General features: G+C 50.3%; 2 protein-coding genes across 2 annotated transcripts; one reads left to right on the top strand and one right to left on the bottom strand.

The window, feature by feature from the left end:
- Positions 1-3,544: 3,544 nt before the first annotated feature.
- LOC124660355 lies at positions 3,545-3,769 on the top strand. The gene has a single exon (XM_047198159.1). It carries the CDS (start codon positions 3,545-3,547, stop codon positions 3,767-3,769), a length of 225 nt encoding a protein of 74 aa, XP_047054115.1.
- Positions 3,770-16,661: 12,892 nt separating this feature from the next.
- On the bottom strand, positions 16,662-18,197 carry LOC124658983. The gene is made up of 3 exons (XM_047196960.1): positions 17,999-18,197; positions 17,166-17,264; positions 16,662-16,999 (listed from the first exon to the last, which is right to left on the bottom strand). Exons 1-3 carry the CDS (start codon positions 18,104-18,106, stop codon positions 16,814-16,816), a joined length of 393 nt encoding a protein of 130 aa, XP_047052916.1. The 5' UTR covers positions 18,107-18,197; the 3' UTR covers positions 16,662-16,813.
- Positions 18,198-19,345: the final 1,148 nt, after the last annotated feature.

Raw genomic sequence — 19,345 nt, 5'->3', positions numbered from 1 at the left:
AGGGCGGTTTTCATGATCAAATGGTTTGAGTATGCATATTGTTAGAGAAGAACATTGGGCCGCTAACTAAAGCCATGAATCATGGTGGAAGTTTCAGTTTTGGACATCAATCCTCAATCTCTTATGAGAATATTATCTCGTTGTTGAATGCTTATGCATTAAAGAGGAGTCCATTATCTCGTTGTCTATGTTGTCCCGGTATGGATGTCTAAGTTGAGAATAATCAAAAAGCGAGAAATCCAATGCGAACTTTCTCCTTAGACCTTTGTACGAGGCGGCATAGAGGTACCCCTTTGTGACACTTGGTTGAAACATATGTTATGCAATGATAATCCATGTTAATCCAAGCTAATTAGGACAAGGTGCGAGCACTATTGGTAATCTATGCATGAGGCTTGCAACTTATAGGATATCTTATACATAACACATATGCTTTATTACTACCGTTGACAAAATTGTTTCTTTGTTTTCAAAATAAAAGCTCTAGCACAAATATAGTATGCCCTGCTTCCCTCTGCGAAGGGCCATTCTTCTACTTTATGTTAAGTCAGTTTACCTATTCTTTCTATCTTAGAAGCAAACACTTGTGTTAACTGTGCATTGATTCCTACATACTTGCTTATTTGCATTCATCATATTACTTTGTGTTGAAAATTATCCATAAGATAAGCATGTTGAAAGTTGAAAGCAACTGCTGAAACTTATATCTTCCTTTGTGTTGCTTCGATGCCTTTGCTTTGAATTTGGGCTTTCATCCATCCGGCGAGCCCACGCCAACCCCGGCCTACCGGGGAGCGCTCGGGGACTCCGGACGAAGCGAAAGCGCGCGAAACACCGAGATATTTCTCCCGCGCTTTTCGCTTCATCTTCGTCGCAGAGGTGGACCCGACCGGTCAGCGACACACGCATCGTCTTCCGCGCGCACTAAAAGGCTGCCGCCGTTCAGCTCGCCGCGGACGCGTCGCATTCCACGCGTCATTTAATCGCCGGCACCAGCCGCGCCTATATACCCCTCTCCGCTCGCCGCGACGCGTATCCCCGCTCCACTCTCCCTCCACTCTCCCGATCCATGGCGTTCAACGACGAAGACAGCGCAGCCAACAACGGCTTCCCCCGCCGCTCCACGCGTGGGAGGGGAACCTCCTCCACCAGGCGGGGTACCCCTGCCCGCCGGACACGAGGCCTCCCGGCGGCGGGTGGCGGCTAAGTGCTGGTTGCGTACCAATCCCGCTGCCGCCCCGGGGCCACGCCCTCGACGTCGCCATCGAGGAGGCTCGGATGACGATGACGGACGAAGAGCGCGTCGACCCGCGCCACCACCCCGACAACTACACGAGGTGGAACTCGTTCTTTCTCCAGCGGTGGGAGCGGGAGCGGGAGCTGGCGTCCTACGATGGCCCGCCGCCTCCGCCTCCGCGCAACAACGCCGCGGGTCACCGACGTTGGTGGAGAGCGCCGAATAGGACGCTGGAGAACGTCCTCGAGCACATCGAGGGCGGCAACTTCTCGGTGCAGACGATGCCCCCTCCATCGAGGGCATCGGCCAGCCGCCGCCGGGGAAACAGTTGGCAGCCACGGCGCATGGCTGCCAGCTCGTCGTCTTCCGGATCGGCGTCGAGGTCGCTCTCCAGGTTGGCGCCATCCTTGGCGCCGGTGAAAAAGGAGGCGGCTTCCCCGCCGAGCAACCGCGCGCGCGGCGGCAGCGTCGTCATCCGCGAGCCCTCGACGGCACAAGGACGGCTCCGCCCCAAGAGCGAACATGACACCTCCGTCGAGCGGAAGCGCAAGCCAGCGAAGGTGAAGGTGGAGGAGGCCGAAAGCGCCGAGGACGCCGCCATCCTCGAGCCGTCATCGCGAGGTCCCTCCAGGACCTCGTCCCCGCTGAGAACGCCATGCCACTCGACCAGGCCTGCGCCTGGTCGAGGGAGTAGTGGGAGAAGGAGGAGGCGGAGCGGTAGGCGAGGCTCCTCGAGGACGTCGCTCGCTACCGCCGGCCTGCGACTCCTCCATCCGGCGCCGCCGTCCCCGTCATCGACCTCGAAGCCTCCGACGACGACTGGTACAAGCCATCGCCGTCCCCGCCTCGCACCAGTGGCCGTTGGGGAGACGCCGGCCAAGGCAGCAGCCAGGCGGCTTCGGCGCCGCCGGAGTTCGACGACGACGGCTCCGACGACGATGGCGGCGACATGGACTACACGGTGTTCTACCGCTATTTGGGCATGTAGAGCGCCGTGTTTTAATATTTACAGTTGTATTCCCCTAGCCGAATTCGAAATATAGTCGAATTCGGCCTCTATGTATGAACTTCGCCCTCTTTATAGTAAATATCATTAAATTTAGTCTAAATTCGCCCGTTTTAAGCCGTAGTTGTCAAGTTTCTGTTTTTCAAATTTAGCTCGCCGTCTTCGCCTAAGCACGCGGCTGGGAAACTACTCCTCACCACGTCAAATTTACGGATTTCGGCGTAGGGAGGACAAACGAGTGAAGATGCTCTTAGTTTTGAGAGTTTGAGGGTTTGAGGGCTCTACTAGTGATGCTTTTACCCGCTTAAAAGATTCTGGAGAAGTCCAAGAAAGATAGAACACACGTGTAGGCTCCGGATTTGCAGTGGGCTTCTCCTTGGCAACGTGGAAGTGAACCACTACGCCGAGTCATCGCCTTCTTTTTGCAACCAAGTTGATAGCGTCCCACGTGGTGCCCCAATCGTGCCACGCGCCCTCACCTCAGGATGCAAATGGACACAGACGTCCGTGGAGTCCGCTCGTCCGTGTCCGTCAAAATGGCTAAACGGCGTCGCGGATGGGCCGCGTATCTTACACGGACTCGCGGACAGCTTCCACAGAGCCTGCCAGGCCCGTCTGTTCTGCAAAAAAAAAAACAAGAACGAAACAGAGTTTACCTCCCGTCCCCTCCACTTCATCTCCCTCGACAGGGCTCGGCGGCACGCCGCCACGCCGTTCGCCGCCGCTGGCCAGCGCCCTGCTCCTCGCTGCTAGCCTACGCCCAGATCCTCGCCGCCCTCCACCCTCTCATCACATTGCCTCCCATCTACCCCAAATTGGAGCTCCTCGCAGGGTCTTAGAAGGTCTCCGCAGCCGGCCATCATCTGACCCCAGCTCGTCGCCGCTAGTCCCCTTCGACCCTTCTCTAGTTCTCTTCTGGTTCTCTTTGATCCTTCTCTAGTTCTCTTCTGGTCTTCCCCATCGATCTGGCTTATGCAGCTAGCCATCGATCTGATGAATAGTGCGCATCGGCATGTCCGTGTTGTCCGGCGGACTCCGTGGACGTCTAAACGCATTTATGTGGACTCCACGGATAATGAAACTAGCTTAAACGGTTTACTCAGCAGACGCAATGGACTCCACGGATGCGTCCGCCTACATCCTCACCCTCACCGCGAGGCTGTTATATAGAGTGGTCGAGGCCTTGACCCATCACAACGATTAACAAGCTGACCATCAGTTTCTTGCATCTATCCATCATCATCATTCGAAGCCAAGTCCAGTGTTCGACAAGCAGAGAGGCTCCCGGTTCTGAAGCATCAATGGCCTTCGTACCAATCTGCGTGCAGTGCGGGACGAGGAGCAACCCGTGCCGGTGTAAGGTAATCGGCCCCACGCTGGGGTTCGTGGCGCTCGTCGTGGCCGGGGTGGTGGAGTGGCCGCTGGGCGCGGCCGTGTTCCTGTTCCGCCGCCGCAAGGGCCGCCGCATCATGGGCCACCCAGCCGGGGTCGTCTACCCGCGCGTCAACGGAGCAATCCCCATCTAATCGACCGCCGCCTGCTGAATCCTCGGCGGTGGTGTCGCCGTTCGCATGATCGAATCAGCTTATCAGGCTGTGTCATGAGATGGATTTAGGACGTTCGTATCTCAATGTGGGATTATGTGGTTCAATAAAAGCGTGGTTTGTGTTGTAGAAACTAGCAAAGCTTTGCGGTGGCTGTACACAGAGTTTTTCGTCGATGTAAAGCTACTGCATTACTAGTATTTTGCTTGGCAATGTATTTTCCCTCTTCTCTTTTTCAGCTAATAAGAACTAAACAGAACTGAGAAAGCTATACATGAGCATTGCATTAGACGATTTTGTCTAGTATGCTGCGAGTTAATAGTTGAGAACTCGTCTATGATTGATGGAAATCTGAGTACTAACAATAAATAATAATCAAACTATTTCGCCTCCTGTCTATGCTTCTAGTTGCTGCTCCTTCTTAGCAATCAGGATATGCAGAGGCCCCTCCACACACATGTCCACGCCGAAGTAGTGGAACGGCTTCTCCCTGAAGGCCCAGATCTCGACGACGTCGTCCAGCTTGAAGCCGCACTGCTCGACGACGAAGTTCCTGTACCCATCTCCATGGATGACCGTGCTGCGGCTGCTCTCCCACTGCTTCAGCTTCATCTGCTTCCTGCGGCCGTCGGCGTCCACCACGACCACGGGAAGCCCGACGTGCTTCTTCCCCGCGCTCTTCGTCCTGTTCCCGCCCTCCTCCCCTTTGATCCGCGCCTGCTTCGGCGGCCTCGGCCTGGGGCCAGCCTCGTGCAGCAGGTCGGCGGACTTGAGTTCAGCGTCGGAGATCATACCCATGAGAGTGTGCTGCACGCCGTCGTTCGGGAGGCGGAAGCGGTTCTGCCGCTTGTCCAGGTCGGTGTCGGTCACGGTCTTCTCGCCGATGAAGCGCAACTCCATGTCGACCCGAATCCCCAGCTGCCGGAACAGTCTCGTGCGGATCCACGACGGCTCGGCCCGGCTGGGCGCGGCGGCCGCGAGTGGGACGGCATCGATTGGCGGCGCCGCCATGAACGGGACCAAAGCGCCGGCATTCGCCGAGATGTTGGTCTTTCGCTGGGCGTGTTGCGCCGCGGTAGCATGGTCGTAGATGACCAGCGGCAGCGTGAGCGCGTGAGGCCGCTTGCGGCCGGCGTAGCAGGGCGGCGCCATCTCGGGGTTGGTTGTTTCGACGATCGTCGCCATGTCAGGGGTTCCCGTCGTGCAATTCGTCTCGTCTAAGCTGTGATTCCTCTTCTCGTATTGCATTGGCCAATAGCCCATGTGCGCATTGCTATATACTCCCAGGATGAACTGAGCAGCAAACCGAGTCGAACTTGGTAAACGAGTCGCTGCCGGATGCGAGTCTGACAGGAGACATGGTATTGTTACATGCATTAAGCGCTGAGAATCAGAGTCGGGTTAGAGCATAGAACTCGTGGCTGTCTTCCTGCTGTTGATGTTGAAGAGTCCGCCGCCGCAGGAACCCACCGGATCGGGACTCTGGCGGATGAGAGCCGTGGCGGCATGCCGCATGCCTCCTGTGTGGCCGCTGATGCAGAGGGGACAGCGGAGATCGAGTTAGGAAGAGTGTCCATCATGGGCTATTGTGCCCATAAAGAATACGCGTTCGTTGTACAATGCAGATTCCGCGATGAGATCATGATTCATGACTCGTGAGAGTAACTTTATGCCCACGGCATGTCAGTCCCAATCTACTCAAATTCTAATTTCGACCCAATCTAAGAAAAGAAAAGGCTCCAATCAAGATAACAAAAGAAAAAAAATCCTCTCTCCTCTTGATCAACAAAAGAAATCACCCAAGATTCTCACGTAATATAAAAATTGAATCAGTCCCACCTGTCGTGTTCTGTTCTGGTCCATTGGAGGATCTTCTCCACCTCGCAAGCTTCGCCTCTCCCAAGTAGTGTAGTCCCCGGCGGTAGTAGAAGCGGCGGTTCCTAGAGGCAGTCGGTCGCCGGCGTTGAGAAGGACTCGGTCACGTTTCCATGATCCTATATGAGGTGTTCTTTGAAAAAATTGTAGAGCCTAGTAGTTTTACCTTTCTATCGACAAATGTTCACCCACCGCCGAAGTAATGCAAGTCAAGGTCCCTCGGGGCCTTTCTGTTAAAAAAAGACATGTTAAAATCTGCCGTTGCTCTTCAACAATTAGATAAAGACTAACTCTCACGTCGACGTGTTTGATAGGCTGCAGCCTTTTCGTGGCCCAACTGAGTAGTGCTTCGGTGGACAATGCAGTGCAAATAGAGGCACCGCACCATGCATAGGCGAAGCCGAGATCAGTACATGAGTATACAAATGTACACCGATTATTTTATGGCAGCAGCTTGTATACCCTATGTCTAACTTAAATACAAAGCAATATACATCAAATAAATATGAGTAAAAATGTAACTTCAGGTGTACTATGTACACCCATTATTGGTACGTTCTCTCCGCCCCTTGTACCATATTTTGCAGCCCGTTTGGTAGCCTATCAAGCATGGGTTGAAGCACTTTGTGTAGCCCGTTTGGTGGATTGCATGCAAGCACTTTTGATATGGGTAATGCAAACTTGTCCGTTTGGTTGCATCTGACCCATGTGTCTATTAACCACATCCTCCAATGATGACCTTACCACCACAATCACACATATATAGCAGATAAGACGTACTAGAGTAGATAGTTTACAAGAACTTCATCATCACGACCCTAACTACTATGAATTAAGTTTTTTTTTTGAGAAACACAGTACAAACGCAGGCGCTCACATACACGCGCATACACTCACCCCTATGAACGCACACACGCACACCCTACCCCTATGAGCACCTCCGGAAGACCGAACCGGCGGATTGGATCTTGAAATTGACGAAGTCACCACAGGCGCCTCGCTGTCGACGGGAACGTCGCCTCCCACTGAAAGAATATTCCGCCTTTATGAGACACACAGATGTCAAACCTGGGGTTTGAACTCTTGTAACGGCCCCGGAAAACCCCCTTAATAGATTTGCCTGTTGTTTTCTTTTTGTGCATCATCATGTCATCATGCATATTTTTGAACCCTAAATTATTTTATTAAACTTTATTTTAATTGCCAACACTATTCTCTCCTTCTCACCCTAAAACTAAATCTATATTTTTCTAGTATTTTTTTGTGGAATCAAAACTATTTTAAAATGGTTTTAAAACAACCAGTAAAGAATAAAAGAAAACAGTTTAAAACAAATTAAAAAAAAGGGGAGGCAGACCTCCCAATCCGGCCAGGCAAGCCTAGCCCAGCCGGCAGCCCTTCAGCCCCACCCCAATCTGGCCCAAGGCCCACCCGGTGGCAAACCCTAACCCCCCACCGACACCCTCTAGCGTTTTTGCATTCCACCCCCCGCCGCCGGCTCTCTCTTTTCCCCCTTAACTTTTCTTTTTCACGTTCGGGTCCTCCCACCAAATCCTATCGTCCTCATCCTCCACTCGCTCCCGAACGCCCTCGCTCCCGACCCTGGGCTCCTTCCCCTCTCTCATGGCCGCGCGTCGCCCTCCCTCTGCTCACCCGCTCGACCTGAGCCCCACCCCTCCTCGTCCGGTGCTCCCTGCTCCGCCTCCTCTCCTCCAAGGTCCAGCCGCCGCCGCGCCCCCCTTCCCCTGCTCGACCCCGGGCGTCCCGGCCAGAGCCGCACGACCTCGTCGTCGCGGTTCCTCTCCGCCTCCCTCCTCCTGCGCCGCTGCTGCGAGCACGCACCCGCACCATCTCCGGCCTCGCCTCCTCCTCCTCGCGCGGCGCCCCTGCGTCCGTCGCCACGTCCTCGCGACCTCGCGGCTGCATCTCTTCCGTCGCCCCGTCGACAAGCCCGGCCGCGCCTCCACGCGCGGGTCCCCGACCCCGTCGATCTTCCGCAGCTCGTGCCGCTGTTCGGCTCCACCGCGCCCTGTCCCGCGGAAGTCTTGGTCAGCTGCCAGTGTGCGTGAGCAGCGTTTGGTTCCGGTGGTTCTCGATGATTTTGCGTTTGGATCACTGAGGCTATTTTTCCCCTGCAGGCATATCTTTCCGTCTCAGATAGCTGCTACGTGTGCCTCTCCGGCTGAAGTTTTGGTGATGTTGTATGTGGTGCGGTGATGTGGTTGAATCTGTGAACGCCGTCAAGTTCTCTCGTTGCATGTTGAGGTGAAGATGGTGTTATGTGTACCCTCAAGCTCTTCCTCGCGAAACCAAGTCCGCCAATGTCGGTTTCTATTCCAAGTTCACCGGCGCCATTTCAAGTTCGGCATCGATGCTAGAAGTCCGAACCCGAAGACATCTCCTTCCTCTTCAATCCGGCGATCATCTTTTGTTCCGATACCGTGAGACCTCGATCATGAGCCCTATTTTCTAAATGCTATATAACTTGTTGCATTTATCATATCGTCATGTGTGCATCGCATATGGGGTTGTTCGGGTTGATAGTGAATCACCTAAATAAATATGGAATTATGCGGGACTACTTATCTCCTATCCCGGTTCCATTTAATTTTGCGTAGCGCACCTATGCCATGTTTATGCCATGCTAATAACATTTAATTTGCGGGGTAGATAAACAACTCGAACCTAATAATTGTTTGTCGGAATTCCAATTCCGTTTAAATTGGATATAAGTTGCATCGCCGCATCATGTTTGCCATGCCATGCATGCATACCATATCATGAGCATACCGATTCTTCTGCCGTAGTAGTAAGACTTGCATGCGTTGTGTGTTCCAGCATTTGCTTCTTCCCGGATAGGATCACGAAGTGTTGATGTGAGATACGACGAGTTCTCCGACAAGTTCTTCTGCATCTTTTCACAGGCGAGCCCTCTCTCTTCACCTATTTTACTCTCTCCCTCGCATTGCTATCCTTATGTTGCGCTTCTTTATCAAGTCACGTGTCCTATTCCACTTGTTTACCCTAATAATCCTATATGTACCATTCCTTAACCATAGCCGTTGCTTGATGTTTGAGCCTTGCGAGTCGTAGGCGTGTTTAGGTTACGTTGTTTATCTCGATCTGTTATCGGGATATGTTGGGTTGTTGGGAGGTTATCACATGCTATATCAGTTGTTGGAGATACACATGCTTTACTTAATTGTTAACAACTAAAATTGTAAGCAGAGGCATCTGTGAGCCCCTTTGCGAAAGCATCGGAACTTTGACTTGCTAATGTCCCCTAGGACCCGAGTTCTTGTTATCCGTTACCGAGATTGAGCGCTCTACCCGTACGTGGGGACGATTATTGGGACCCCCCTCACCCTTTACCTTTTCTCAAGTCAGTTGAAAAGGGGGCCACAACCTTGGTTTTATTTGCCTATGCCATGTATGCCATGCTTTACTTCCTGTTGCCTTCGGGTGTTTATTACTTGTTGCCTTCGGGTGTTTACTTACATCTTGTACCTTGCGGGACGTTTAGCGAAGCGTGTGGTTCGCACGCCTAGCCGCCGGCGCAAACCTCCGAGTCCGCTTCGGAGTACGGCCGGACTTCGTTACGGGTAGCTTAGTTGGGTGGCCCCCTAGACTGTCTTGTTGACCTGGGAACGGTCTTGTTGTGAGACATCCACCTGTCGTAAGTGGGTCGAGCATGCGTATGGTTACATTTGGGCAACCCCTGCAGGGTGTACATCTTATCGATAAGCCGTGTCCGCGGTTATGGACGACTTGGAATTGTATAGCTTGATCATAGAACAACTTACACCATTATCTTGTTGCTAATAATCTGCTAATAACTTGCGTAGTAATATAGCATTACTACAACCGATACCTAATAAAACTTGTCCACCGTTGAGTGCCTTTTACATTGCCTCTTCGCAATTGTTGAAGGGGATATGTGTATTTGGCTGGGTTATGTTTGTGTAGTATTTATATGTTACCTTATGCGCTCTCTTATCTTCTCTGAGTAGACGGATGTTGTAGCGTGTCTCTATTGGTTATAGTTTTGCTGCCGCTAAACCTACCATATAGCCCCAGGCGATATATATTTATACTCGCTCGGCGAGCATAGCCATTTCTAGTCTCGCTAAGTACGTGCCGGAGTTCGTTCCTTGGTACTTACTCTCGCCTTTTCCCTTCTCTTTTGCTTCCTCCCTTTTGTCGGCAACCGATGGCCCGACTTTGACAGGTACGAGATGACGACGTTAGCAAGGTTACCCTTCCGGCTTGGCACTGGGCAGGGTTATGGACGCCATCGGTTATCTTCGGGACTCTTAGTCCAATTTGTATCTTGTCCGTACTCGGACGTATTCGATCTTCTGTATGATTTGGATCTTTGTATTGTATATTTTGTATCTTGACTCGTTGGAGTCGTTGTTGTAATATATGTATCTTGTGGGCTCTATTGTAATCCTGTTGTAATGTTACCGCTCGTGTTAATTCCTCTGGCATCACGTGTGTGATTCGTCGCGCACGTCGTGTCGGAGGGCGTCTCGGAATCGATATCGTGCGGATTTCGGCGGGATCGCTGGAATCCTCAGGATACCGGTTCCGGGGCGTCACAAGTTGGTATCAGAGCCTCAGGTTGACGGTACCCCACTAGTCCAGCCTGTAGGATAACCTTGCCAACGGACGCTGTTGTGTCTAGTGTCGGAAACCTATTTTCTAAAATTCGTTGGATAGATCTGATTAGCTCTAATTTTTTTCTCCTTACCTATAATCTTTCTCCTCTTACCTTTGCGAGTTTGAGTCTTCTCTCTTATCTGTTTCTCTGAGTCTTAGGTTTCGACGTGGGTTGGACGATCTTTGCCCTTAACCTAATAGGGCCGATCTCTAAAGACTTTCGGACAGAAGAACATCACCGACGGCTAACCTTTGTCTTCTTTGTTTGACATCATCTTTGTTTCTGTGATCATTCTTCAAATCTTTGTGCTTTGCCCCCATCGAATCTTCGCTGATGATGCTTGTCAAGATCGCCAATCTGTATTCCTGGTGTTGGATGCACGATTCTCTTATTCATGTACAGAGTAATACTTTGAGTGCGGGATGGAGTCGCGACCATACCGACTACTCTTATTATTCGCTCTTGTTACTTGAATGGGTTGATCAATGTGATTCTTACTCCTTCCATATTTGTGTACGGCGCCTGACCATCTGCGACCGAGTCTCCCGATAGAAGCGCATCATCAACAGCGGAAGAACGACTTCTTGTTGGTGGAGTCGACCGCCCAAGCTGGAGCAAGACTTCTTGTTAGTGGTGTCGAGGAGATTGACGCGTTGTCTGAAGACTCGATAGTTCACCTCTCTCCCCCGTACCTTAAGGTGGAACCTCGGGGCGAGGTTCCTTGTTAGTGGTGTCGATTGTAACGGCCCCGGAAAACCCCCTTAATAGATTTGCCTGTTGTTTTCTTTTTGTGCATCATCATGTCATCATGCATATTTTTGAACCCTAAATTATTTTATTAAACTTTATTTTAATTGCCAACACTATTCTCTCCTTCTCACCCTAAAACTAAATCTATATTTTTCTAGTATTTTTTTGTGGAATCAAAACTATTTTAAAATGGTTTTAAAACAACCGATAAAGAATAAAAGAAAACGAGTTTAAAACAAATTAAAAAAAAGGGGAGGCGAGACCTCCCAATCCGGCCGAGCAAGCCTAGCCCAGCCGGCAGCCCTTCAGCCCCACCCCAATCTGGCCCAAGGCCCACCCGGTGGCAAACCCTAACCCCCCACCGACACCCTCTAGCGTTTTTGCATTCCACCCCCCGCCGCCGGCTCTCTCTTTTTCCCCCTTAACTTTTCTTTTTCACGTTCGGGTCCTCCCACCAAATCCTATCGTCCTCATCCTCCACTCGCTCCCGAACGCCCTCGCTCCCGACCCTGGGCTCCTTCCCCTCTCTCATGGCCGCGCGTCGCCCTCCCTCTGCTCACCCGCTCGACCTGAGCCCCACCCCTCCTCGTCCGGTGCTCCCTGCTCCGCCTCCTCTCCTCCAAGGTCCAGCCGCCGCCGCGCCCCCCTTCCCCTGCTCGACCCCGGGCGTCCCGGCCAGAGCCGCACGACCTCGCCGTCGCGGTTCCTCTCCGCCTCCCTCCTCCTGCGCCGCTGCTGCGAGCACGCACCCGCACCATCTCCGGCCTCGCCTCCTCCTCCTCGCGCGGCGCCCCTGCGTCCGTCGCCACGTCCTGCGACCCTGCGCTGCATCTCTTCCGTCGCCCCGTCGACAAGCCCAGCGCGCCTCCACGCGCGGGTCCCTGACCCCGTCGATCTTCCGCAGATGTGCTGCTGTTCGGCTCCACCGCGCCCTGTCCCGCGGAAGTCTTGGTCAACTGCCAGTGTGCGTGAGCAGCGTTTGGTTCCGGTGGTTCTCGATGATTTTGCGTTTGGATCACTGAGGCTATTTTTCCCCTGCAGGCATATCTTTCCGTCTCAGATAGCTGCTACGTGTGCCTCTCCGGCTGAAGTTTTGGTGATGTTGTATGTGGTGCGGTGATGTGGTTGAATCTGTGAACGCCGTCAAGTTCTCTCGTTGCATGTTGAGGTGAAGATGGTGTTATGTGTACCCTCGAGCTCTTCCTCGCGAAACCAAGTCCGCCAATGTCGGTTTCTATTCCAAGTTCACCGGCGCCATTTCAAGTTCGGCATCGATGCTAGAAGTCCGAACCCAAAGACATCTCCTTCCTCTTCAATCCGGCGATCATCTTTTGTTCCGATACCGTGAGACCTCGATCATGAGCCCTATTTTCTAAATGCTATATAACTTGTTGCATTTATCATATCGTCATGTGTGCATCGCATATGGGGTTGTTCGGGTTGATAGTGAATCACCTAAATAAATATGGAATTATGCGGGACTACTTATCTCCTATCCCGGTTCCATTTAATTTTGCGTAGCGCACCTATGCCATGTTTATGCCATGCTAATAACATTTAATTTGCGGGGTAGATAAACAACTCGAACCTAATAATTGTTTGTCGGAATTCCAATTCCGTTTAAATTGGATATAAGTTGCATCGCCGCATCATGTTTGCCATGCCATGCATGCATACCATATCATGAGCATACCGATTCTTCTGCCGTAGTAGTAAGACTTGCATGCGTTGTGTGTTCCGAGCATTTGCTTCTTCCTGGATAGGATCACGAAGTGTTGATGTGAGATACGACGAGTTCTCCGACAAGTTCTTCTGCATCTTTTCACGGGCGAGCCCTCTCTCTTCACCTATTTTACTCTCTCCCTCGCATTGCTATCCTTATGTTGCGCTTCTTTATCAAGTCACGTGTCCTATTCCACTTGTTTACCCTAATAATCCTATATGTACCATTCCTTAACCATAGCCGTTGCTTGATGTTTGAGCCTTGCGAGTCGTAGGCGTGTTTAGGTTCTGTTGTTTATCTCGATCTGTTATCGGGATATGTTGGGTTGTTGGGAGGTTATCACATGCTATATCGGTTGTTGGAGATACACATGCTTTACTTAATTGTTAACAACTAAAATTGTAAGCAGAGGCATCCGTGAGCCCCTTTGCGAAAGCATCGGAACTTTGACTTGCTAATGTCCCCTAGGACCCGAGTTCTTGTTATCTGTTCCGAGATTGAGCGCTCTACCCGTACGTGGGGACGATTATTGGGACCCCCCCTCACCCTTTACCTTTTCTCAAGTCAGTTGAAAAGGGGGCCACAACCTTGGTTTTATTTGCATATGCCATGTATGCCATGCTTTACTTCCTGTTGCCTTCGGGTGTTTATTACTGTTGCCTTCGGGTGTTTACTTCTGTACTGTACCTTGCGGGACGTTTAGCGAAGCGTGTGGTTCGCACGCCTAGCCGCCGGCGCAAACCTCTGAGTCCGCTTCGGAGTACGGCCGGACTTCGTTACGGGTAGCTTAGTTGGGTGGCCCCCTAGACTTTCTTGTTGAACTGGGAACGGTCTTGTTGTGAGACATCCACCTGTCGTAAGTGGGTCGAGCATGCGTATGGTTACATTTGGGCAACCCCTGCAGGGTGTACATCTTATCGATAAGCCGTGTCCGCGGTTATGGACGACTTGGAATTGTATAGCTTGATCATAGAACAACTTACACCATTATCTTGTTGCTAATAATCTGCTAATAACTTGCGTAGTAATATAGCATTACTACAACCGATACCTAATAAAACTTGTCCACCGTTGAGTGCCTTTTACATTGCCTCTTCGCAATTGTTGAAGGGGATATGTGTATTTGGCTGGGTTATGTTTGTGTAGTATTTATATGTTACCTTATGCGCTCTCTTATCTTCTCTGAGTAGACGGATGTTGTAGCGTGTCTCTATTGGTTATAGTTTTGCTGCCGCTAAACCTACCATATAGCCCCAGGCGATATATATTTATACTCGCTCGGCGAGCATAGCCATTTCTAGTCTCGCTAAGTACGTGCCGGAGTTCGTTCCTTGGTACTTACTCTCGCCTTTTCCCTTCTCTTTTGCTTCCTCCCTTTTGTCGGCAACCGATGGCCCGACTTTGACAGGTACGAGATGACGACGTTAGCAAGGTTACCCTTCCGGCTTGGCCTGGGCAGGGTTATGGACGCCACTGGTTATCTTCGGGACTCTTAGTCCAATTTGTATCTTGTCCGTACTCGGACGTATTCGATCTTCTGTATGATTTGGATCTTTGTATTGTATATTTTGTATCTTGACTCGTTGGAGTCGTTGTTGTAATATATGTATCTTGTGGGCTCTATTGTAATCCTGTTGTAATGTTACCGCTCGTGTTAATTCCTCTGGCATCACGTGTGTGATTCGTCGCGCACGTCGTGTCGGAGGGCGTCTCAGAATCGATATCGTGCGGATTTCGGCGGGATCGCTGGAATCCTCAGGATACCGGTTCCGGGGCGTCACAACTCTGGTGGGCTGGGGGTACAACCACCCTCCTAACCACCCAACCTGAGGTTGGTTCTCCTACTATGAATTAAGTTGTGTGCTAACATGTCATCATCACGACCCTATCTACTACGAATGAAGTATCAGTACACAAACAGTTCATCATGAGGGGTAGGGGGTTCTTCTTCTCAGATGGTGGTGTGACCTTTGATCCCATATTGCTTCTGCCCACTCCGTCCTCTTGTTCTTCCAAGTTGCGTCGTGATCGAGTTGATTCAACACCGTGTCCAACGTCAATGTAATCTGGCCGAAATCTTCCTCATCTAGTACATGGTTATCTAGGCCATAACCTAATATCCAGTTGTATATAATACAACATGCAAGCACAAGCTTTACCTAGGTGCGGTAAGGGCGGACAGGCTTCTGATCAAGGATCTTGAATCTGTTCTTCAAAAAAAAGAATGCTCTCAATGGTGACCCTCAGGCTTGAGTATCGTAGACTGAACAAATCCTTGGTATTTTTCAGCAAGGTGCTGAACTCGTTGAGATGGTACCTTGTCGATCTCAAGGGAGGAAGAATCCTAGGGTGACAACCACAACCAACATCACCAAGGTAGAATTTTCCCGGAGGGATATGGATACCATCAGGTCTAGACATGACGTCCGCAAGGATGTTTGAGTCATGTGCAAATCCTTCCCAACCAACAAGCACGTATGTGAACTTCATGTCAAAGTCAACAGCAGCAAGCAGATTCTGGCTTGTGTAGTTCTTCATGCCCTGTAAGCTGCAGCCTCTGCTCTCGAAACTCTGGTAGTGATGTGAGTACCCATCAATAGCACCAATACAATCCTGCAAGATGAACAAATTGTAGTCATATTTTTAGACCATTTTTAGAGTTGTGAAACAATGAGAATAATTGTAGAAGTGTTCACCTTAAAATATAGCATCCACCGAAAGTTGTTTAGTATCTTTGGAGGAGTTTGGCTTGATAGAGGTTTGATCATCTCATCTCTAAGCTCCCCAATTGCATACAACATCCGGGAGAAATAACGAGATATTGTCTCCATGGATCTTCTAAATGTATTATGGAGGGCTCAAAACCTCTGTTTATGACCTATCACATGAAGGAACATAGCCGCATGTTCTTCCACGGAGGTGTGGATACTATCCTCAAACAATCCACTTCCCCTTAGCCTTTTCACTAGTTCAAAGAATGGTGCTCTTTTCATTCGGAGCATTTGGAGAGCCTCTGCATCGTTTTAGTTGTAGATATAGTTCGGGTTAGCTACCCTCTCCTGATATCGGGCCAAGATAGGCCCTAACACGAGCCGCGGATAAGCAGCACGCCTAACGACTCTCTTGTGCAACATCAAGATCTAGGCATAAATGACAAATACTAGTGCCGCTCTCGATGGATGAGTGCCATGCTATCGACCTAATATAATTGACCGGTTCTAGCATCAGTACCATCTAAATCGAGACGACATGGAGAAGGGGACAGCGAGGAGACTCGTTTACCTCTATCATAGATAAGTAGGGAGTACAAGCCGGGGTGATGAAGTGAGGGTGATCCGCATCTCAGCGGCCTGTCGCCGCCCAAGACCGCTGCCGGCCGGAGTAGAAGAAATCGCCGGGGAACGCAGATCCGCTTCCAAGCCGCCGCCCAAGTCCGTTGCCGGATTTGGACAAATCGATGGGGAGCGTAGATCCGCGTAACAGCGGCCTACCACCGCCACAGGTGCCGAATAAGGGAAAAAATGAATTTTGGGTTAGGGTTCCAAGCAGAGAGGTTAAAAAAGGGGGAAGCTAGGGGTATGCATGGTGGTAAACATGGCAAGGAATGTCACGTTTCCCGCCTTCCCGGTCATAGCTGCCGCGCGCCCGCTTTTGCATTGCCCCGATATGGCTCGACAAAAACGGTTGATTCGGGCGTTGTCGTCGGGCTCGCTTCAGCCGCTGCTCATCGCGCTTGTGGGAGACGGAGGCCTCATGCGACCAACCAATCGTTTCGATTTCGTACCAAGCAGCCTCGTTTAGAGGGTCTCGCAGGCTACCAAACACATCCTAAGGTTTTATATGTATATACACTTTGTATAACGAACGAATAGAAACATGAAGAATCTGTATACATAATGAAAATCGAGAACAATGCAGCAGATAGACAGGAAACTTCTTTGGCCGGGCTTCTTAATTTCAAGGGTTACTATTACATTCAGGATAGTGACCACTGAGCAACAACATAAATTTCACATTATGCCTTGATGTAAGCATCAACCAAAGCAGGAGGGATCAGCAAGTTCGCCACAGACTCGTTGTCGCCCGTGTCCTCATTTTTCACCTTTGGGCCCAACGCCTTCTCCCGTGTCTTCTCCAGCTTCTCCATTACTTTCCTCTTGTTCTCTTGCCTCGATGTTCTAGCTTCTGCACGATCAACCACCAGGAACAGGGGCGGAGCCAACAGTGTGGAAGGGTGGGGCGGGCCCCACCCTAAGATTTGGCCCAGCCCATATATCTTATATAGAAAATATGGAAAAAAATAAAAAAAGCCCAGCCCAACTAAGGTTTGCCCCACCCTAGCAAAATGGGCTGGATTCGCCACTGACCAGGAAAGTCGCCAAGAAGGCAGCCGAAATGTATGCCAGGGTACCTCTACGGGATGTCCTGCTAGTGCTTGTTAGGCTTGGTCCATGGACATCCGTTGACTGCAGGAGGAAGGGCTACACTGCTTAGTAACTGGGGCGTTAGTGCCCCGATCGAGGCTGTAAGGATTATTAACTGACGCGTGAAACTAAAACCTTTAACATGTTAAGTCGGAGTACAAGAGAAAGATGACTGTATGAATCATTCATGCTGTGGAGTTAGTTCGTCAATACTGAACTTATATCCAAGGTTTCACCTGTTATTTTGTCTCTGAAACTGAACTTGACAGAGTTCAGAAAACAAGAGGGTTGGCAAGACAGAATTGCAGAAGAGGCAGATCAAACATGATGATTTTTTTTGTGTCCTATGATCTCCTGAACAGACTGAAAAAGTTGAATGACTGAATCCTCAAAAACACATCGACAGCCGGAAGTTGCTCGATCTACTAAATTTACCAGGTAACTCATTCTAAGACAAACAGGATTCAGTATTTGGCTCACCATTTTTGCGAGCAAAAGGACACTTCTAGGATGTTCCTTCATTTTTCTCACTCTAAATCACGCAGCACTTATCCCTAATCTGATATTTTCGGAGAGAAGGGTGCTTCTCTGGTTATGGAATTTGTACTGATGCTTCTAATTACTACTGTGTGCATTTACAGAAAAATCTAAGAACTTCGATCACCCGATCTACCAATAGGCGGTTGGTGCTATCCAATCTATCATCCAGTACAATTCGATGTGTTCATGTAGAAAAATTCTCGAGAACCACAAACTGAATTCCCAAAATTTCTTACCTTAGTATGTTTGCAGCTAACAGTACACACCGGTGTCCTTCTGCCCGTGCAGCCGATTCTAGGAGGAAGGCCAAGGATCGGTGGGGGCAGCTGCAGAGAGATGGCCATTGTGTCGTTGCTAGATGAGAACCGAGAAGCTGGTGCTGGTACCGGTGGTAGTGCCGTGGAAGACAAGTGCTTCCTCTGTACCTTTCTTGACTCTTCTAAACTGTTCCCTAGTGGACAAAAGCACTTAGAAATTGGGCGCTGCGATTTCCTTTCACCGAAAACGAGTAAGAATACACGTGCGCGCATCTTAAAGTGAGTTCTGCTAATTTAACTCTCATTTTTACAAAGAAGGCAAAAAAAAACTTGCCCTTTTATTAACTAAAAAGTTAGCCGATTAATTAGCGGGAAATCAGAAGAAAACTGGTACAAACACCATAGCCAAAAAATCAAGGTACACTATCATCCTGAGGGCACACAACCACCTTGGCAAACAACGCAAACATCACACACCGCTGAAAACGGGGATCAATGTCGAGGTTGCCTATCAAGATCATCATCATAACTTTTCAGCGACTCCAACTTCACTGAAGAGCGACTACCTAGAAAGATGACTCTTCTCGTAGTAGATAGTCCAATTCTAAAGACGAGCTCCGAAGAGGAGACTTAAGGCGATGAATCCCTCGCACGTCATTGCCACCACATGCGACCCAAAGCGGCGACTCTGACTTCACGGTGGGGAAGTCTAAGAGAAAGATACGTCGGAACAAGAAGTCGATTAGCAAGGTCTTGCCACAACAAAACCATCACTCATCACGGATGTCATTGCCGCACTATGCACATGTGGAGCTGAGCACCCACCACCAAGGCCATCCATTGGTCTTGCAATTCAGAATCGCCGAGGTTTTGGATTTCGTTTTACGATTTTTACCGCGCCCTGGACGAGATGGGCGAAATTCAGTATTTCGGAAAAGTTCAGAAACTTTCAAATGAAAAGCACAAACCAAAATTTGAAATCTGCAATGAAATTGAACCGAAAATTAGATGAGAAATGGCTGAGTTGTGTGCTGACGACGACGGAGTTAGAAAGGATAAGGAGCAGCCTATCGTGGGCTATGGTCAAATGGGCTTTAAATTCAAAGAGAGCCCAAAACATTTGTCCGGTAGATAGACTTACTGGCCCTGACAAAATGGACGAATTTCGTCTGGAATTAGAATTTTCCGGACAAAATCGGGTAGGACTAGGCAGGCAGAGACCAACCTCTGCGAAGGTCCGCGCAACGTCCGAGCCGTCGACACGTGGCGGAGTCCCGCGAAGACGCGACCACGCGCGCGCGAACCAGGCAGGTACGCCCGCCCGTA

This window comes from Lolium rigidum, chromosome 6 (assembly GCF_022539505.1).
Source record: "Lolium rigidum isolate FL_2022 chromosome 6, APGP_CSIRO_Lrig_0.1, whole genome shotgun sequence".
NCBI classification, from domain to species: domain Eukaryota; kingdom Viridiplantae; phylum Streptophyta; class Magnoliopsida; order Poales; family Poaceae; genus Lolium; species Lolium rigidum.
Note: the sequence above shows the minus strand (reverse complement) of the source record. Positions and strands in the feature narration are given on the sequence as shown.

What these genes read in the sequence shown, in the direction of transcription:
- LOC124660355 (XM_047198159.1), top strand. Translation starts at nt 3,545, where the DNA reads ATGGCCTTCGTACCAATCTGCGTGCAGTGCGGGACGAGGAGCAACCCG.
- LOC124658983 (XM_047196960.1), bottom strand. Translation starts at nt 18,106, where the DNA reads ATGGCCATCTCTCTGCAGCTGCCCCCACCGATCCTTGGCCTTCCTCCT. An exon ending in TTAGCTGCAAACATACTAAG is followed by an intron (nt 17,265 to 17,998) that starts GTAAGAAATTTT and finishes TTCCTCCTGCAG; the next exon opens with TCAACGGATGTCCATGGACC. An exon ending in CCTTCTTGGCGACTTTCCTG is followed by an intron (nt 17,000 to 17,165) that starts GTCAGTGGCGAA and finishes CCCCTGTTCCTG; the next exon opens with GTGGTTGATCGTGCAGAAGC.